The 14891-nt window shown below is 54.8% G+C and overlaps 1 protein-coding gene across 5 annotated transcripts; it reads right to left on the bottom strand.

The window, feature by feature from the left end:
* Window positions 1–158: 158 nt before the first annotated feature.
* Window positions 159–14861, bottom strand: CPSF4 (cleavage and polyadenylation specific factor 4). 5 transcript variants are annotated; one of them, XM_067705615.1, is made up of 8 exons: window positions 14602–14861; window positions 11846–11896; window positions 9535–9687; window positions 7208–7303; window positions 6722–6815; window positions 5541–5613; window positions 3942–4112; window positions 881–1094 (listed from the first exon to the last, which is right to left on the bottom strand). In XM_067705615.1, the coding sequence occupies exons 1-8, from the start codon at window positions 14702–14704 to the stop codon at window positions 1026–1028; spliced, it is 810 nt and encodes a 269-aa protein (XP_067561716.1). In that variant the 5' UTR covers window positions 14705–14861; the 3' UTR covers window positions 881–1025. The 5 variants fall into 5 exon arrangements, with proteins under 5 accessions (XP_067561720.1, XP_067561716.1, XP_067561717.1 ...); XM_067705616.1 differs by having other exon boundaries at window positions 3942–4037; XM_067705617.1 differs by having other exon boundaries at window positions 3942–4034; window positions 14602–14860.
* Between the last annotated feature and the right edge of the window lie 30 nt (window positions 14862–14891).

The raw sequence follows: 14891 nt of genomic DNA, 5'->3' as shown, positions 1-14891 counted from the left end.
GGCCTTTTCTTCCTCTGACAGCATCACTTCCGGTCATGAGACACATTCACCAAAAGCAGAAAAGCGAGCACCAATGTCAAAGCTTCGTGCCAGGCAGCTAATGCAGCCAGTAGCAAGAATCCTCTCGGCATGGAGTCCCCGAAGTAATGAGACAGAGCTTAAAAAACAAGCTTTAATCAACTTCATAAAAATTGTTCTTGTAATTGAACTTGAATAGACCCACTTGTCCAGCAGGTTGCAGGTGCCAGTTTCATATTTCCAGGCTCAGAGGCAGGGTCCTCTCCTCTAGGCCAAAGGTGTCTGACGGTGCAGATGCTTGATGGGGCAGGAGGTAGGTGCACAGATGGACTGCATCGTCTATTTCAAGGGTGTCTGCAGCCCCAGCTTAAGGTATACCTTAAACACTGTTGAGCAAGTGCCCCGAGAAAATAAACCCAGAGGAAAAAAGCCATCACACTCAAGAGCCCTACATGGTCCTCTCAACTGCTGCCACCCTGGAGCGGGACCGGCAGAGGCAACTCCACACTTGCTTGCTCTGAAGGGCTGTCTCGTTCAAATCACATGGATAGGCACGGCCTCTGATCAGCAGGACAGGGCGGAAGCAGGTGTGACTTGGCCACAGCTTTAAATGATCCAGCAGCCCCTGGTGTTTAAGGAGGCCCTGAGGGGAAGGGCCACCTTCCTCACAGAACTGCTGCGCACAAGCCCTTCCCCACAACGTCCTCCCTCCCCAGAGGGTGGTGTGCAGAGTCCCAGATGGGAGGCCTTGATGCCTAGACAAACATGATCCCAACTTGAGGGACCGAACTGGAGCACATGTCCCCCTTAAAAAAAAAAGATTACAGCAAAATGATAGGGAAACTGACAGATGTAGCCCCTCAGAATAAAACCCAGTATGCCTGCCTGCCAGCTCCAGCCAGAGTTGTACCAGCATCAAACAGTTGAATGCACACTCCCAAAGATGGCCCAGAGTGGTCCCCAATAACGGGGCCCCTCGGGCTGCTCTGAGCTGGCTCCAGCTGCTGTCACTGTCCACTGAGAAAGGCCAAGTGCCCTTTGGTGCATCTGTTGGCGTAGTGTCCTTTTTCACCACACTGCAAACAGCAGGAAGGGAAGGAGGAAACAAAAAAAACACATTGTTTCAAATGCAATTTTCAACTAAGGCAGCACCCGCTAAATTCCAGGTTGGGAGCAGGGACTCTGAAATTCTCAGCGGCACAGATTTTCATTCAAACATGAGGGAAAGGGAGCTCCAGAGGTAGAGTGGCACAGAAACTGCAGCCAGCAGCTCAGCAGGTGGAAGGGAGCACGCAGGCCACGGCGGACTCTTGTGGTGGGGGGCGGGGTGAAGAGAAGCCCGTGGCACCACAGCTCTCCCGCCTCTCCAGGGACCAAGCCCCTCTGCATGGCTGGCCAGTCACTTACCTCTAAGGCACAGTTCTGGGACTCCCCTGAGACAGGGGAGGCGGCAACACAACAGAAGCCACCAGGCTCCTCCCCCAACTCAGGGATTCACTGCGTGGACAGAGGGTGGGCTGCACCCAAAGATCTTTCCCTCCTGGCTCGTGCATACTTTTGCCTACGCTACCCCTGGGCCAGGTTTGGGTCACAGGATCAGAGAGACGGGACAATGATTAGACTTGGGGGAAGAGACCCGGTAGAATCACTTAAAATCTAGCAGGACCCTGACTTGTCCCGGCTGATTATCCATACCCTTCCTTAGCTTCTCCTCATTCGTTCTTGTTACTCCTCAGAAAGCAGAAGGGAATTATAAGGAAGTGGCAGCCTCGAGCACTGAACAAGGGGTCGGGAGACGGGTCGGGGCACCCAACCCGCGCTAACCCACCCAGGGCCCTCCCAGTCCTTGCTTCCTTGGTCTGGAACTTGGGGCTTTGGCCTGTTCTATTCCCCCGACTGCACAGTCCCCATGTTTTCAAGTCTTTCTGATCTGTAGGTGTAACTCGTGTGGACAAGTGGCCTGTGTAGCTGCCAGCTGGACCTTTGGCAGGTGTGACAACCAGAGGGAGGGACTCCGCGGCCCCGCGTGCTGCCCTTGGCCTGTCCACTGGCCTCTGCGGCTGGTCCTGGGGAATCAGGGTTCCCCTGAGATGGCTTTAATATCAATTGTGCCCGTGGTAGGAAGAGGTTGTTAGGTTCGTCCCCTACCCCCAGCCCCATCTTTCTAAGGTTCCAGGACTCAGGAGAGCTTGCTTCAGAGGCCCTGCCGACAAGTCCTGGAGGAGGCAGGACAGCTCAGCTGACTCAGGACACCCAAGTCTCCTCACTGTACTTGAGAACTGTCTGGTCTCCCCTCACCTTCTTCCACAGCCCCCGCTTCCATACTCTCCTCACCTGTTAGGGCTCAGGCTCAGCCATCTCTGGGAGGCCTTCCCTACATGCGTGGGCACTTTTAACTTTGGTGTCTGGGCACCTGCCTTCCACTCCCTCAGAACACAGACCCCTCCCGGGAAGGAGTGACAGCAGTGGGTTTCTGCGCAGAGCCGACAGAGCAGGTGCTCAATGAGTGTCTGATGGCTGTGGGAAGTGACCAGTGGCTCAGCTCTTCCCAAAGGCAAGTTCTAGGAACAATACAGGCATATGCTTTTTGACTTGGCCCTTCTACTTGTAGGCATGGATGCTCCAGACACCAGACAAGAGCTCACAAATGTCTGTCAGATTCAGCACTATTTTTAGCAGCAAAAACTATAACTTAATAGTTTACCGGCGGAGAACTGTTTACCAACAGAGAACTGGTAAAATTATGTAGCCACTGAAATACATTAGAGTTACTTATACCAACACAGAGAGATCCAGAATATGTTATAAGGAAAAAGGAATTACAGAACACTGTACATACTAGGGCCCTATTTATATTAAAATATATATTGTCCTTGTGCTTGTGTGAATAAAAGTGTAGAAGAGCACTCCTCTGAGTGGAGTCCCCTGTAGGAGTTGTGGAGTGCAAAGGGGTATTGAAAACAAAACATGAGAACAGAACAGCTGAGTAAAAGTGGCTCTTTTAGGAAAGTGGTGGGAATAAAGGGCAACACTCTGTAGGCTAAACACTTCTGTATCATCTAAAAGTTTTTACAGAAAGCATGTACTGATTCTGTATTTCATCTAATAATCTCCACATCTGAAATCTTTGTGAGTCTAGTTCTGTTGGTGGTTTCTGCTGACGGTGGTGCTTGTTTCCTTCTACCATTTTTATTATGAGCTCATTCTGGGGAACCTTAGTTGTGGGAATTCTGTGTGGCCTGGGTTGAGAATAAATTTCTCAAAGTCGGGTGCCAGGGGCTCACCCATCCGGGGCTGTTTTAGATTAGAAAACTCAGTCTGTGGCTATTTGGCCCTCACCAAGGCTGTGAACACAGGCCCAGACTCAAGGAAGGGCCTGCCAGTGACGACAAACTCAGAAGGGCTTTTCTCCCCACCCTCCTTTGCATCCTGAGCCGAGAGTGAGATGGACAAGTTTTCCAGTAAGTTTTTAAAAAGTTTACCCTTTCCCTGAACGTCCCGTTTTGTGAGTGGTTGGGGGTGGAGGTTCTACTCCATTTCCTCCCCACGCGGGCCTAAAGCTTCTGTCCCTTTCCTTTGGGTGTGCCCACCTGGGATATGAGGACACCCAGAGGCTTCAGGGCTCACTCTGTTCCTTGGATTCGTGCTCCCACTTCGTTCCCGGCCTCTGGAAGGTTCCCATCCCTTTCTTGCAAGCACAATCCTTTCATTCAACAGCGTGTGTTTAATTGTTCACCTGGCCTTAGTGTGTCGTGGATGGAAGTAGCATGGTCTCTAGCTCACTGGAGTGGCCCAGTTTTACTCTTTCAATCAGCAAAAACAAAGATGTCTTCATTCTTCAAAATCAGCTAACTCTCTGGGGAATGAGGGAATAGCCACTGACTGTGAAGACCCCCGGCCACACCCCCGGCCCCAGGACTCACCTTGTAACAGGTGACCTGCTCCAGCGGCCGGGGTCCCCGGTTGCCTGCGCTGCTGTTTTGACTCTGCATGACCCCGATGACCTGCGGGGCTCTCTGCTGGTTGGGAGAAGAGTTCTGACTCGTTAACTGGATCAAGGAGGACGACCTTTGTAATGGCGGATTGTTACTTTGCTGGAAAGAGTTATACAACACGGTTTTACTGCGGAAAACACGTGCACGCAGACTACCAATGGGGACAGGAAAAAAGAGGGCGGGACTTCTCCCGCATGACCGTGACCAGCAGGAAGAAGGGCTTCCACGGTGGCCCGGCTCAGGAGAGTAGGTGGAAAAGAAACGTCTGGTGACGGTGGCAGGAGCCGCTGCCCGAAAAACACCATGCAGACACACAAAAACGAAAAATAAAAGAAAACAAAACACCAAAGAGACGAGGCAGTCTCTGGGGCGGCAGGGCGAGGGCATGAGCAGGCCTTACTTTTGTTTGTGAGGTTCTAGCTTCAGGTCAGGATGAACGCTTGGTTCAGCCAGGTGTTTAGAGCCTACACGGCGGGCAACAGTCACAGAAAACAGTCGGCGGCTGACACGCTGACCTGCGGTCTAGGGGCTGAGAGGGCCCTCCGCTAGGGAGCCGCATGAGCAAGGCGGACGGGGGCGCCTGGGGTGGGGCCTGGACAGCAAGGCCACCGCCGACTGACTGAGTGGGTCCCTGGCTGTGGCCCCGTCATTGCAGGAGCCCTAAGCTGGAAACCCCAGGTTGTCATGGCCGCATCCACACGTGGGAATGCCCGGCTCTGACAGGAGTTCTCTTTGGTTCATCCCACATCCTCCTGAAGGTGGCAGGCAGTGCTGCGAGGGTGGCCACATCTCCTGGCTGCTCGGCCTCTGGCATGGAGGAGGGCCAGGCAGGCTCTGGCAAAGGGCTCAGAGTCCAACCAGGTAAGAGGTGAGGCTTCACGATTGCTGGGCAGTTTGCTCAGCCCGCTGAGACCCTGCCTAGGACACCTGGCCAGCCTGCCTCTGGGCCCCCGCCCGCATCTTGTGACCAAACCCAAGGCGCCTTTGGTTGGGGGTCACTGCTGCAGATTCCCATTCGTTTATGGCATTTCCCTCTCCTCATGCTGGAGGGGAGCAGCCCGCTGCTGGGGTGTGGGATCCCCTTGCTTAGGAGACTGGAGCCAGCTGATGCCTCGACCATCTGTTCCCAGCATCCCCCCTGCAGTTGGGCACTGGCCAGAGAACCAGTCAGCCACACTTCCTCTCCCGCCCCACTGGGAGTCCCGTTTGTAGAGAGAAGGGTCTGAACCGCAAGCAAGAATGGCAGACGTGTGGCGCCCACGCCGCCCTGCACTCGCCAGGCAAGAAGGGAAGAGAAGCCCGGTGGGCATCTGGCTCCAGCAGACAGCCCTCCAGCCCAGAGAAGGTGCAGACTGCTCCATTCCCTGAAGTTTCAGCAGGAACCAGGGTGACTCCCCTCCTCTCCCGCCTCCTCCCACAATCTCCAGCCGGATCTCCGGCAGGCCCCACACTGAGGCGGGGGCACTGAGCGTTCTGCGGCCAGGGCGCGGCCAGGCCCGGCAGCACCGCGGGCCCGGGGCACGGTACCTTTGCGGGAGGCTGCGTCTGCTGCGGCAGTGGGGGCTGCTCGGTGGTTCCCATCGGCAGTTCAAATCTAGGGCTGGTCACCCAGCGGCAGAAGGGGACAGGAAAAAGGAGAAGAGGAGGTGAGAGAGGAGCTAGGCTGGTAGGGTTCTCGAGTTCTGGCCCTGGGAAAATCACAAGCAGCCTCTAGCTAAGCACAGAGCCGCACGAGCCACCTGGACGTAGGGCGGGTGCTGGTGCTCGGGATGGTGCGGACGACAGGTCTGACGTGCCTGGACTCAGACCCACTTTGCCTACACCTAGCTGCGAGCCTGGGCAAGTGTGCTGCTCAGAGAAAGGAGGGAAACACAGCTGGTACTGTCAGAGCCTCTCCAGAGGCTCTTTGTACACAGAAGGCCTTCCCAACAAACACCCTTCCCTGCAGGGGCACCTCAAGTGTTAGACCTCTGACAGCAGAGGTCTGGGGGACACGCCCTCCACCACCACCCCACATGGAGGAATCCTGGGCCACCTGTAGGCTCCTAGGCTCTCATCTAGGGAGTGGGACCAAGTCAGGAGCACCAGCCACCTGCCAACCACGTGGCAGTGACCAGGACACTCTGCTTCCATGCAAGTGTCAGCAGCATGGAGGCAGCACAGGGTGTCGGGGGGACACTACTCTACGGTCCCAGTGCCACCCCACAACCACCGAAAGTGACAGAGGTGCACCAAGACCCAGGAGAGGAGCGCTGAGCCCTCCCACGCAAGGACTGGGCTCCAGAGGTCACAGATCTGCCTTTGACCGGGAGCTACCACCTGCCCCCTGCCAGCGGCTGAGCTCCGAGCCCCAGTGTCCCCATGTGTGAAATGGGGACATCCTTTCACGTGTGAGGGTTCTATGAACCTCCATATAGGAGGCCCCGAAACTGAAGCTCCCTTCCTTCAGGGCACAGGTTCTTAATCTGAGGTCACATGTACATGAGCTTTTCTGGAGCACAGGGCCCAGAGCTTTCATCTGAGTCCTAGATGGTCTGGGACACAGTAAAGGTTACCCTGAGCTTCCCGCTCAGGAAGCAGTGGTGGTCCCTCCCCATCTCCCACCCCTGTCCCAGACCCTGTGCTGACACTACCCAGTGACCAAGGCCCCGATGGACTCAGGGGAGATACAGGGGGCAGCAGGGCCTGGGCAGGGGCTGGCTACTCACTGCATGAATTTACACGAGGGCCCCTCCGGGCAGAATCCCACGAGGTAATTCACACAGATGACTCTCCGCGTGTGCCGATGCCTGCACAGGGGGCCTGTGGAGCCAAGCACCAGGGTCACTCAGATTGTCCCCTCTTCAGGGGATACCCTCATGCCCTTCTGCCAGTCAGAGCTCTGCCCACACTGCTGCCTGGGGGCAGAAAGCAAGAACAGGGCTTCAAGTGCTGGCTCTGCCTCTTATTCAGTAGGCCAGCGGGCAGGGTACACACCCTCTCAAACACTAGTTTCCTCATCAGAAATACGGGTGAGAATGCGGTCCAGTGGGAACCTGGGGAGGCTCAAGTGACTTGGTGTGAAAAAGACTCACTGGCCCCCCAATGCCTAACACCACGTTTTGCAGGAAGAGGCAGGACAAGCAGAGGGTCATGTGGGCAGGGGGAGGGAGGACTGGCTTCTGACCAGGCAGCCCAGCCACCCGGACACCTACCATGCTTGCAGAAGCCACGGTCGTACCAAGGACAGTCCTTGATCTTGGACTCGGGGTCGATGTGCAGGAAGGGGCACTCCTTGTTGCTGCACTCCCCTGCAGGGAAGACCAGACATGCGTCCACCTGGGAGAGCTGGACCCAGACCTACCCGTGCTTCTCCTGTGGCCGGGGCCACGGTACAGCAAAGAGGGCCAGGTGGGTCTGGTGTCCAGTCCCGGCCCGGCGAGCCCTGAGACCCAGGGCAGGGTGTCTCAGAGCCTCAGTAACCTGACTCGTACGTGGGCTGTGACGGTCCTTCCCTCACAGATGTCCGTGCTGCCTTGAGGGTCAATGACACTGACAGAGGCAGGCACAGGGTACACACTCATCAAACAACTCACGGCTCCACCCCTCACCCAAAAGAGGTGTTGGCAATGTAGGGGGCCCAGATGTGAAAACGCATCAGTTGAGACCAGTAGCAAATTACCGTTCCACTCTGATGAGCTCTGATGGGACAGGGGAAAGGCCTGAGGACTCTACCTTTTACGATAAAAGTGGGGAAGATTTGGGAACTCACAGCTGGGTCCCTACGGTAGAATGTGATAAAGCCTTTATGACAGCTCCTCTCAGGAGCAACGGGCCCAGGTGGCCACCAGCATCTTTCAGCCAAGTACAGGCACTGCCGACCTGGGCAGCTGCACTGCCTTCAGTCCATTTACACACAAAAGGCCAGTCTGATCACTGCTGTTCAGAGCACACTCCTTTCCAGACCCACAAGCCCCTATGGGGTCTAGACCAGTCCCTTCCCAGCCACACTGGCCTCCCAGGGGTTCTTCTTAGCCTTTGGCCCCCAGCCCAGGTCTCCCCTCCTCAGGGAGCCTGTCCCTGCCCACACTGCCTCAAGATCTCCTCAGGTGGCCCCATTACTGTTTGTCTCTTTTAGAGCACGTATGGTGAATTCTCCTCTTTGTCCTACTGGTGAATCAGCTGCTTCATCCCCTGGGCCACTGGAGTAAAAGCACCACAGGGCAAGGACGGCGTCTGTCCTCTTTACCACTGTCCCTCCGGTGCCTAGAAGGGGGACCCTCACCTGTGGAATATTGCCAGGAGCTGCAGACAGTGAGTCTGCACCAGGACAGACTCTGCAGGGGAAGTGCAGGCAGCCGATTGTCACAGAGGCCTGGAGGGCAGCGGGGCCCAGGGCCATCAGCAGGGAAGGTGGTAACCCAAGCCAGCTTGCAGAGGCGCCCCCGGGAGTCCACTCAGGAGGGCTGGCTCCTGCCTTTGGGGCCAGATGGGAGACGGCTCCCATGGAGAAGCTGCTGCCCCTTCTGCTACTGGTTCCCATGCTGCTGTGGGCAGGACGGAGAGGGTGGGGAGCTGGGAAGCTGAGTCCTGTTTCCTATCTGTCTGTGCTTTGACTTCTCAGCTTATGTTGCCTCTACAAAAAAAGCCACAACTATCATTAATAAGCCAGCAGGCCAAGCCTGTTGGGCTGCTGAAATAATTAACGTCTCCTCTGACAACAGTGCTCTGAAAGCGTGCCGTACGCCCAGCGTTCCTTGGCCCGTCACAAAGAGTGCAGCAGGCTTCCAGCCTCCTGCCGGCTCCTGCCCGGGGCCTGAGGCCGGCAGTCCTGGGGCCAGCGCCCACCCTCATCCTGACCAACAGGGCTTCTTCCTGGGCAACCTCGCCCAGGGCACAGGCAGGGGAGTCTAGTTCCATCACGGAGCACATCAGCTCCACCGGGCCCTGTGCCAGCCCCACCACCCTGGCTTCTCCACACAGTTCACTCAGTTCAGCTAAGGCCACGTGTCCTCTAAGCAGAAACAAAGGCAATCTCACTTTCAAGGTTAAGAGGACGGTTCTTTGCCACCAGAAGACAGCCCCGGAGCAGCTATTCTTAGGGGTATTTAGGAAAGACAAGCTACTACCCAGGATCACACTTCCAGAGAGAAGGAACTGACTCAAGCCTGGGGGGCAACCAGCTGCCACTCTGGAAGAAGCAGCTGATTTAAGGGAGAATGTCCACTGGAGCAGAAACAAGGCCTCCAGCCAGCTGCCCTGTTCCCGCACTCACCGTGAGACCCACCGTGAGACCCGTGAGACCGGGTTAGCCTCGACTTCCCAAAGTACCTGCCAGCACTCAAAACACAGAAGCACTAGGAAGACACAGGGGCTACGAGAAAATAACCCTAACTGCCCATAACTGAAGGGCCAGCTGAGGTCGGCAGGCATCACAGGCGCCTGAGTAGCTGCTTATCCCCCAGGTCTTGGTGCTCAGTGGAGCCTCCCGGGGCTCCCTACCCAGGGGGTCTGGGTGCTGGGAGCCTGCCACACGCCTCACCGAACTTCGAGTAGAAGTAGCACTCGGGCATCTTGGTCATGTCGTACTCGTGCAGGAACTCGCACTGGTCCCCCTTCTTGCACAGCCCCCGCAGCCAGTGTTTGCACACAACCGTCTTCTCGCCGCTGATGTGGCGGAACGGGCACATGCCCCCTGCCGAGGAAGATGGGTCAGGGTGGGTGGGTGTGGTGTGAGGACCCAGGCGGCCCCTGAAAGCAGCGTGTCCTGGAAGGTGGCCAACTGCCCTGGCAGAAGGCAGTGTGATTTTCGGCAGCATGTGAGCACACATTTTAAGTTTCAATAGTTATGGATTTATTTTAATGTGTCTTAGGAAAATCTAAAACATCAAATCATGATCCCACAGATATTCCATAAGATGGAAACTTAAGAAGCCTAAGGGAGGTGGGGGGGAAGGGAGGAGTGTTTTTCTTAATTCAGTTAAAGAAGAGTTCCGGTGATACACAGTCGTGGCAAAATTTGTAGGGGTCGTAAAAGACTGGGGTTTGAGAAACACTGCCCTAAAAGACAGAAGGCAAAGAGGACCACCAGCAGAAGCCTGGGCTCCGCGTGGGCTCTACCCCTAGTTAGAAGTGCCCACTCACTCAGCCCAAAAAGGACCGAAATTGGGTCACTTGTAAAGACGTGGATGGACCTACAGACTGTCATACAGAGTGAAGCAAGTCAGAAAGAGAAAAACAAATACTGTATATTAACGCATATATGGGGAATTTAGAAAAATGGTACAGATGAACCTGTTTGCAAGGCAGAAATAGAGACATAGACGTAGAGAATAAACTTACGGTCACCAAGGGGGGAAAGGGGATGTGGGATGAATTAGGAAATTGGGATTGACATATATATACTACTATGTATCAGACGGATAACTAATGAGAACCTACTGTATAGCACAGGGAACTCTACTCAGTGTTCTGTGGTGACCTAAGTGGGAAGAAAATCCAAAAAAGAGGGAATAAATATATACATATAGCTGATTCACTTCGCCATACAGCAGAAACTAACACAGCATTGTAGAGCAACTATACCCCCCCAAAAAACCCCCCAAACCCCAAAAAGTGCCCACTTAGCTTCCAACAAGTAAGAAAGAAATCAACTTCAAAACTGAAGAAATGCATCGTATACAAACTGGGGGAGGTCTGCCTTCTGTAGAACCTGAGCAATCGATCACCCAAATAGGACAGAGCCATACCCTGGGAAAGTCACATTTCTAACTGGTGACCTGGAGGGACTACTGGGAAGGCCTGACCAGAATGAGGTTGTGTCTGGGAAAGATCCAGACCAGCCCCACTGAACAGAACCTTCTGCAATGACAGGAATGTTCTCTATCGATGCCGTCCAACGTGTCGGCCACCAGCCACACATGGCTACTAAGTAACTGAAATACGACTAGTGTGATTGAGGAACTGCATTTTTTATTTAATTAAATTTGAACAGCCCCACGGAGCTAGTGGCTACTGTATTAGTTAACACAGAAACAGTCGTAGTGCCCTGTGTTAAGGATGGCTGTACTAACAGAAGGTGGTGGGTCAGAAAGGCAGAAGACAAGGGAATGAGACCAGGAGCCCAGCAGAGGAATGATGTTCCGACCAGAGAGCCTGAGGTCAACCTGGCTGATCTACCTGGCAGAGTAAATGACTTGAGTTATAGAACCACAACTTGCCCAAATCATCCATTAAAACCATCCCCTTGCTGTAATTCTGTGCGCCCTATTCAAGCTTCTAATTAAAATTTAGTTTCCAAATAAATTTGGCTACAGGAAGAAAAATGCCCAGACCTGTACATGGCAATGTAGGGTCCCACCCAGCGGTACGTCTTATGGATCAGCAGAGAGTCTGGCTCACGCTGCCTGTGTTGGGACCTGGTTAGTATGAACAAGAACCCCACGAGACACACTATCGTGGAGTTTTTTGATGAGAGTACACAGAGGACGTGAGCTTGTGTACACTGTAGAATCAGAAAAGGCCTGGGCTCAGCCACTCACTGACTCTGTGACCTTGAGAAAGTTCCTGAACACCTCAGGGCTAGGGGCCTCTGTCCATGTCACAGGTCAGCTCGTGGCTGCAGAGAAAGTGAGGTGAGAAGGCAGACTCAGAGCCAGATTCAGGCCTGTGTTCCAGGTTTCAGGCAGAACACCCCACCACGTTCCTAGCTTATCTGGACCACAGTTGCATCTAGGGACACCGCGAGTCACAGAAAGCAGGGTGAGCCAGGGACCTGAGAGCCTGCGAGTCTGCCGGGGACAGGGTGGTGGAGGGCGCCTCAGGGGGAACGTCGGGAGCCAGGGGTCTCTTACCTTTGCCACAGGCAGCTTTCAAAAAGAATTCGCAGACAGCAGCCCCCGACTCTGCAGAGAGGAGAAGAGGTGTCAAACAAAGCGATGTGTAACTGCTATTGGTGACATGTGAAGATGCGGAGGGAACCCTTCTGGCCTTTAACCCACGGAGGGGTCAAGGCACAGGAAACAGAGTGGCAAAAAAATGCTAAGCCTGACCAAGCAAGGAAAAAGCTCAGTTCAGTCATTCCCTGCAAAATGAGACATCCACACTGAGACCAGTCATTATTCAGGGCTTTCTGAGAATCTTCTATAAGCAAGATGCTTTCAAGGAGTTCGGAGTGGATGGGGGAAGGAAGGATGGAATGCAAGATCACAGAAATTCATTACTCCCAACTCAGACGTCCCAGAGGGCTAATTCAGGGGCACTTTCACCTGAGGCAGAGGGAGGGAATGATCTCACAGGAAGCACAAAGAAGCGGATGGGGGCTCTGAGGAGGAACCGGCTCCAGAGTAGAGGCAGGTGCCTCAGAGAAGCTATTCCGGAGGGAAGAGCGTAACTGAAGACACAGGAGCAGGACTGCTCTTAACATGCAATACCAACACACAGTAACTAAAGGAGTACAGTCTTCTGCTTCCACAGATGGAGCTGGTCCTGGTGAGGGGAACAGGAGAATAAAAGCTGAGCGCAGTGGAAGTCAGTGGGGTCCAGGGCTGTCCCAAGGAGCCCAGGGACTCACCTGCCATGGCCACCAGAATAAATAGCCCGTGCCTTCCCACACAGTTTTCTCTATCAACAGGCATTTTAGCATCATGGGAAATCCACCGACACCATCTCTGAAGCCCACTTACGTGCCTCTCCTTGCTAACTTGCAAGAGATTCGTTGGCTTCTTGGAAGCAGGCAGCTTTTGCTAGGACAGATTTAAGGTTCCAGTGATGGGAGTCACAGGGGCGTCACTCGTTTGCATTTCAAAAAGTCCGAGAAGTCTTACATTAAAAAAAGTATCATTTAAAAGTATTTCTGGGCCTTCATTCTTTTCAGAGGTTAAGGTCGTTTCATTCCCTAAAGCCAGAAGAAGTCCAGAGTCCTGGGGATCGGGTTTTAGGCAGACAGGATAAAGAAGTATGCCTTCAGGGCATAACTAAGATGGGACTTATTAAGATGGGACTGAAGTGCAGGGAAGGGGGAAGAAGAGCTGTGGCCTCCCTGGCCTCTAACACACTGACCGTGATCTCAGGCAGGCAGTGAATGTTGACGGCGCTTACCAAGTCTGAGGCAGTACCTGTGGCCAGGTATGTCCTGGACCCTCCCTAAGAACAGGTTTGTGGGCTCCCCACCTCTGTGCCTGCCCTCACAGGCTCAAGCATCTGTGCTTCCAGGCTGGAGCGGGGAGGGAGAGAAAGAGCCGCCCTGCGCGTAGGGTTCCATGCCATCAGGCTAGTGCCATCAACACAGGAAAAGCCCACGCGTGAGTGGACATACACGTAAAAGCACAAAGTGACCACGCGTATCAACGAGTAGGTTTAAGAGTGCATATCTGAATGCGAGCAGTGGCTTATGAGCCGTGTACAGTGGAGACAGTGCTGAATGTGTATAAAGTAAGGCTGTTTGAATTATATCTCTTGAGCGTAAGCATTCTCACACAGAAGTGTCAGGGACACCTCAGAGGTCACGTGTGCATCAGAAGTGTAGCCACTTGGGGGGAATGAGGCTGCAGGGAGACTTGACCAGCCCTGGGACACGTGGAAGAACGTGGGGCTATGGCCCATGTCCTCTGGCAGTTACAGGAGATGGCGTGGGGAACTGCAGGTGGAAGGGTCAAGAACTCTGGCGAGCTGAGCCACCAGGCGCTGAGCCATCTTTGGCAAGTCCCCTCCCCCACCCAGGCCTGAGCTGCCCCACCTGTGGCTTGAACCCAATGACCTCTAAGAGCCCTCTGAGGTTTAATGCTATAGCGTTAGATTTCAAGTATGTCTGGAAAAGAGAGAAATTAAGGAAACTGTTGGTTTCTTTTAAAGTGCTAGACGTTCCAAGTAACTCCCTGGCGGTCCAGTGATTAGGGCTCGGCGCTTTCACTGTCGTAGCCCGGGTTCAATCCCTGGTCGCGGTCAAAAGAAATAAAAATAAAGTGTTACCCGTCCCACCTGAGTTGGGGTGGGGGGGAAGCCAGGAGCCACCACGCGAAGCGGGACAGTGAAGGGAACTCATGCAGCTGCCTGGGTGTGATGAATGACCCAGAGGTGGGGTCCAGAGAAACAGTGAGGGATGGGCTCCCAGGAGTGCGAGTCCTAGGAAAACAATGGAGCTTGAGAGTCTCACTGGGGTGTTCTACAGAGAGGGGTAGATGGGTCCTTCCCTCAGCAAGACTCCTCCAACGGCCCAGTTTTGATGAAAGCAGGAAGAGGGCGCTCAAAGTGGGGGGCCTGGAGGTAGGGAAAGGGGATATCTTAGTACTTTCCTGTAGTTGGGGAGTGTGTGCGAGTGAGGGCAGGATTTCCAACCCAGGACACCTGCCTTCATTCAAGAGTTATTTGAACTGCCGGACGTGGTCCTGCCCTTCTGAAGACTGCCTTAAAATAGCCCCCGGGGCAGAGGGGAGCTCCCTAGTCCAAATGAGGGGAAAAGGGGGGTTCCCTGGATTGGGGGAAAGGAGTCTCGGGACCGAGGGGGAGGAGCTCCCGAACTGAGGGGGAGGGCGTCCCGAAACCAGAGAATGGGGGTCCTGGGGCCGAGTCGGTCGCGCCCTTCGCCCGCCTGCCCCGACCCCGCGCTCACTGTCCATGCCGGGGAAGGGCAGCGGCTGCGCCCCAAGCTGCTGCTCCACCGCGATCTCCAAGTCGAACTTGATGTGGTCCACGCTGGCGATGATTTCCTGCATGGTGGCGGTGGCGGCGGCGGCCACACCGGCCCGGCTCCCGATCAGATCCCCTGCCGCCCTCACACCTCTAACCGCTGTCGGCCCCGCAGCACAAGGTCCTCCACCGCCCCGCCTCGCAGCCGCCGCCGCCACTGCCGCCCGAGGGATGCTGGGAGCTCCCGGAGCCCGCGCCGGCCCTTTCGCCTGC

This window comes from Pseudorca crassidens, chromosome 15 (genome assembly GCF_039906515.1).
Source record: "Pseudorca crassidens isolate mPseCra1 chromosome 15, mPseCra1.hap1, whole genome shotgun sequence".
In the NCBI taxonomy this organism is placed as follows: Eukaryota; Metazoa; Chordata; class Mammalia; order Artiodactyla; family Delphinidae; genus Pseudorca; species Pseudorca crassidens.
This window is presented reverse-complemented; position numbering and strand designations above follow the sequence as displayed.

Coding starts and splice junctions, on each gene's coding strand:
- CPSF4 (XM_067705619.1), bottom strand. CDS start 14,704: ATGCAGGAAATCATCGCCAGCGTGGACCACATCAAGTTCGACTTGGAG. Junction 7,304..9,534: donor CTACTTCTACTCGAAGTTCG/GTGAGGCGTGTG, acceptor TCTTCCCTGCAG/GGGAGTGCAGCAACAAGGAG. Junction 4,038..5,540: donor AGACGCAGCCTCCCGCAAAG/GTACCGTGCCCC, acceptor TCTCCCAACCAG/CAGAGAGCCCCGCAGGTCAT.